General features: G+C 41.2%; 1 protein-coding gene across 1 annotated transcript; it reads left to right on the plus strand.

Moving 5' to 3' along the window:
• The first annotated feature begins 3542 nt into the window (after positions 1-3542).
• Positions 3543-4496, plus strand: LOC127031293 (olfactory receptor 1044-like). The gene is made up of 2 exons (XM_050918043.1): positions 3543-3813; positions 4099-4496. Exons 1-2 carry the CDS (start codon positions 3543-3545, stop codon positions 4494-4496), a joined length of 669 nt encoding a protein of 222 aa, XP_050774000.1.
• Positions 4497-5699: the final 1203 nt, after the last annotated feature.

A 5699-nucleotide genomic window follows, 5' to 3' on the forward strand; every position in this document is an offset into this window, starting at 1 on the left:
TAGAAACAATAGGTAATATAGCAGGTGACCAGGTTAATGTAGTGTCCATCTTTAAAAAAGGGAAGAAGGAGGATCCAGGGAACTACAGGCCAGTCAGCCTAATCTCAGTCCCTGGAAAAATCATGGAGCAGGTCCTCAAGTAATCAATTCTGAAGCACTTAGAGGAAAGGAAAGTGATCAGGAACAGTCAGTATGGATTCACCAAGGGCAAGTCATGCCTGACTAACCTAATAGCCTTCTATGAGGAGATAACTGGGTCTGTGGATGAGGGGAAAGCAGTGGATCTATTATTCCTTGACTTTAGCAAAGCTTTTGATACGATCTCCCACAGTATTCTTGCTGGCAAGTTAAAGAAGTATGGACTGGATGAATGGACTATAAGTTGGATAGAAAGCTGGCTAGATCATAGAGCTCAATGGGTAGTAATCAACGTCTCCATGTCTAGTTTGCAGCCGGTTTCAAGTGGAGTACCCAAAGGGTCGGACCTGGGGTTGGTTTTCTTCAATATCTTCATTAATGATCTGGAGGATGTCGTGGACTGCACTCTCAGCAAGTTTGCAGATGACACTAAACTGGCAGGAGTGGTAGATACTCTGGAGGTTAGGGATAGGCTACAAAGAGACCTAGACAAATTAGAGGATTGGGCCTAAAGTAACCTGATGAGATTCAAAAAGTACAAGTGCAGAGTCCTACACTTAGGACGGAAGAATCCCATTCACTCTTACAGACTAGGGACCGAATGGCTAGGAAGCAGTTCTGCAGAAAAGGATCTAGGTGTCACAGTGGACAAGAAGCTGGATATGAGACAACAGTGTGCCCTTGTTGCCAAGAAGCCTAAAGGCATTTTGGGCTGTATAAGTCGGAGCATTGCCAGCAGATCAAGGGATGTGATCCTTCCCCTCTATTCGACATTGGAGAGGCCTCATCTGGAGTACTGTGTCCAGTTTTGGGCCCCACACTACAAGAAGGATGTGGAAAAATTGGAAGAAGTCCAGTGGAAGGCAGCAAAAATTATTAGGGGGCTGGATCACGTGACTTATGAGGAGATGCTGAGGGAACTGGGATTGTTTAGTCTGCAGAAGAGAAGAATGAGGGGGGATTTGTTAGCTGCTTTCAACTACTTGAAAGGGGTCGAGTATCAGAGGGGTAGCCGTGTTAGTCTGGATCTGTAAAAGCAGCATCTGATGAAGTGGATATTCACCCACGAAAGCTCATGCTCCAAAACATCTGTTAGTCTATAAGGTGCCACAGGATTCTTTGCTTCTTTAACCTGAAAGAGGTTTCCAAAGAGTATGGATGTAGACTGTTTTCAGTGGTAGGAGATGACAGAACAAAGAGTAATGGTCTCAAATTGCAGTGGGAGAGGTTTAGGTTGGATATTAGGAAAAACATTTTCACTAGGAGGGTGGTGAAGCACTGGAATGGGTTACCTAGAGAAGTGGTGGAATCTCTTTCTTTAGAGGTTTTTAAGGTCAGGCTTGACAAAGCCCTGGCTGGGATGATTTAGTTGGTAATTGGCCCTGATTTGAGCAGGGGATTGTACAAGATAACCTCCTTGTACAAGATAACAGGGTTGGAGGTCCTTTCCAACCCTGATATTCTATGACTCTATGATTCTACTAAGTTATAGGATGCATTTGTGTAGATAGATTTTAATGCCAGAAGGGATAATTCTGATTATTTAGTCTGACCTTGTTAGGGTTTTCTCCCGACTCTGAACTCTGCGGTACAGATGAGGGGACCCACATGAAAGACCCCCTGAGCTTATTTCTACCAGCTTAGATTAAAAACTTCCCCAAGGCACAATTTCTTTCCTTGTCCTTGGAGGGTATTGCTACCACTACCAAGTGAGTTAAACAAAGATTTAGGGAAAGGACCACTTAGAGTTCCTATTTCCCCAATACCCCCTCAAACCCCTTCACCTCCTTTCCTGGGGAGGGTTGAGAATAATATACCAACCAATAGATTAACCAAGTCAGCACAGACCAGCCTCTTGGGTTTTTAGGACACTGAAAAACAATCAGGTTCTTAGAAAAAGAACTTTATTATAAAGAAAAAGGAAAAGAAACACCTCTGTAAAATCAGGATGGAAGGTAATTTTACAGGATATAAGATTTAAAACTCAGAGGAGTCACCTATAGGCTTAACTTGAAAGTTACAAAAAACAGGAATAAACCTCCCTCTTAGCATAGGGAAAATTCACAAGCTAAAACAAAGGATGATCTAGTGCATTTTCTTGCTATTACAATTTTCGTAAGCTTATTTTAGGTAGGGTTTTAGTAAATGTTTGCTTTCTGCCCTGGTCCCTCTCTGTCTGGAAGGAAAAAAACAAAGAGAGCACAAACAAAACCTCCCCACAGAGATTTGAAAGTATTTTCTTTCCTTATTGGTCCTTCTGATCAGGTGCCAACCAGGTTATTTGAGCTTCTTAACCCCTTAGAGGTAATGGAGAGATTTTATTCTATCTTTTTCTGTATGTTTATGACAGACCTCCTGTATAATACAGGCCAGAGAATTTTAAACATGATTCCTGCATCAAACACATAATTTCTCATCGAATTTGAACATTAGAATGAGACATCCAATCTTAATTTAAAGGCTAAAATCCACCACATCCCTTGGTAAATTGTTCCTATGATAATTGCTCTCACTTTAAAAAAAAAGCGTGTGCTTTATTTCAAATCGGAAGTTGTCTAGCTTCAGCTTCCAGCCATGGAATTCTGTTATGCCTTTTTCTGCTAGATCAAACAGCTTTCTACCGCTGGAAATTTTCTCCCTGTTTAGATACATACAGCTGTGATCAAGTCACTTTTGAACATTCTCTTGCAGAAGCTAAATCGACTGAGCTTCTTGAGTCCCTCTCTGTAAGGCAGATTTTCCAAACCTCTCATCGTTCTCACCACTCTTTTTTTCAGCATTTTCCAATTTTTTAACATCCTTTTTGATGTGTGGGTGCCAGAACTGGAAACAGTATCCCAGTCACTGTCTCACTTCTTTATATCTTTATAATACTACCTCTCTATTCCTACTCAATATTCCCTTTTTTAAAACATCCAGAGATTGACTTAATTCTCTGAGCCACACCATCACACTGCAATCACAAATTCAGTTGGCTATCCACCACAGCACCCAAGCCCTTTCCAGAGTAACTGTTCAGTCCTCAATCCTGTATGTGACCTTCCTTTTTATTTCTAGATGTATATGACATTGTCCATTAATCAGACTGCCTTGCAGTACTAAGTGAAATACCTTATAGAACTTTATTATATCAACATAGTTGCCTTTATCAACTGAGCTTGTAAATTCATCCCCCCCTCTCAAAAAAGCATCAAGTTTGAAGTCTCCAAATAAAAATTGGAATCTTTCTCTAAGAGATGTGCTATAGTTCAACCACAAGATATGGGTGTGATGCAAGAATCACTAGGTGAAGTTCTCTAGCCTGTCTTATGCTAAAGGACAGATTAGATGATCACACTGGTCTCTTTTTGCCTTAAATTCTGTGACTTTAGATCAACCCTATTTTATTTCCCTTTAGATAACCAATGGCTGGACTAGAAAAGAGAAACCACACGGAAATCACAGAGTTCCTACTTGTAGGATTTGAAACTTTTCCAGAGCTGCAGATAACGCTCTTTGTGGTATTCTTCATCATCTACCTAGGAACCGTTGCTGGGAACCTTCTCCTCATTCTTACTCTGTGGACTGACTGTCACCTGCACATGCCCATGTATTTCTTCCTCAGCAATTTATCTTTCCTGGAAACTGGCTACATCTCCAATATCATCCCCAGGCTCCTGGTGAGTCTTGCAACAGGTGACAAGACCATTTCTCTCTTGGGCTGTTTCCTTCAGTTGTTTGTTTTTAGCTTTCTTGGTGCTACTGAGTGTTTCCTCCTGACTGGGATGTCCTATGACCGATACTTGGCAATATGTGATCCACTGCATTATGCAAGTAATATGAGCCCTAGAGCTTCCTTTTGGATGGCTTTTGCATCCTGGACATTAGGCTTTGTGGCTCCTTTCTTCACAATAATTATGGCATCCATGTTGCCTTTCTGTGGTCCTCATGAGATCAATCACTTTTTCTGTGATTTAACAGCTGTGTTGAAGCTTCCATGTACTGACACCAGCCTGATAGAGATGACAGCTCTAATCTCATCTTCCACAGTATTAGTGATCCCGTTTGCCCTGACCATCATGTCCTACGTCTATATCATCCTGACCATCCTGAGACTCCCATCCAACAATGGGAGGAAAAAGGCCTTTTCCACCTGCTCCTCTCACCTCATTGTTGTGTCAACTTTCTATGGGGCGCTAATCATCATGTATGTGGTCCCATCCGGAAACCAGTCTCTGGATTTCAACAAGGCGTTCTCACTGCTCTACATAGTGGTGACTCCTATGCTCAACCCCATTGTCTACAGTTTAAGGAACCAGGAGGTGAAAGATGCCTTGAGCAGATCTCTCATTAAAATGTGGTATTCCATCAAAATGTAGCTTTTGCTAAATTCCTTTTTGTTTGAATGAAATTTTAAGGGAGGAAAAGTTAGGAGTGAAATTTACATGTGAGACTGTTAAACAATGTCTTTCTTTGTCTCAAATTCTTTATTTTTCCTCACTGTTTTTGTTAATGCCTTAAATGTGATCTGAAAATGGTTAAGAGAAGGTCATTTTATTAAAGATGCATAAAGAAGGCATAGCATTTTTTGTAACGGTTCTTGGCTGTGATTTTAAAAGGGGCCTACTGGAGATGAGTATCCAACTCTTGCTGAAAGTCCACACAATATGCACAATCTTACCTTATCAAAACAATATATTCTGACATTATCAAAAAGAAATGAGAAAATTAAAATAATTCCTTTTGACCCTTTCCAGTCAAAATATTCATATACATTAACACAGTGTGACTAAATGTTTTGATTTTGATGAAATAGTATTTCTCAAGGAAAACTGTTCCATCAAAAACATTTTTTACCAGCTCTACTCAGTACTTTCTCCCTTCTTCCATTCTTAACCCATGAGCCTGTATGAGAAGAGTAGATCCAAAGCCTGTTGAACACTGATGCAAATGGCCCTATTGACTCATTGCTCTGCATAAATAACAGTTACTATGTTCTTTCTGAAGGGTTTCAAGGGAGCTTCAGGGAGTTATGCGCCCAAATCCCATTACTGTTGGGACAGCAAAGGTGGTCTGGTGGATACTACTAAGGTTTGGGACATAGATATCTGCCTCAGTCATAGATTTTCCTGTGTTACATTTAGGAAGTCACTTAAGGCCAGATTTTTAAATTATTTAGGTACCTTGTGGGTATTCATCCATGAAAGCTCATGCTCCAATACATTTGTTAGTCTCTAAGGTGCCACAGAACTCTTTGCCGCTTTTAGGTGCCTTGTGAAATTTTCAGATACACCTGGGCAACTACCATACATTGATTTCAATGAGTATTAGGTGCCTTGAGGCTTTTAAAAATCCCACTGGGTTCCTCATTATACTTGAAAATCTGGTCCCAATCAACTTTCTGCATCAGGATTGTCAGGGTTCCCTCCCCACTCTGAACTCTGGGGTACAGATGTGGGGAGTGTGATGCAGTAGGGACTGTCTGTGTGGGGAGCGGGAGAGCAGGGGAGGACTTTAGGGGATGGATGATGCCAGGGCCTGTAACCTGAGCTAGGTAAGGGAGGGGAAAGGTCAACACCTTT

This window comes from Gopherus flavomarginatus, chromosome 11, assembly GCF_025201925.1.
Source record: "Gopherus flavomarginatus isolate rGopFla2 chromosome 11, rGopFla2.mat.asm, whole genome shotgun sequence".
Taxonomy (NCBI): Eukaryota; Metazoa; Chordata; order Testudines; family Testudinidae; genus Gopherus; species Gopherus flavomarginatus.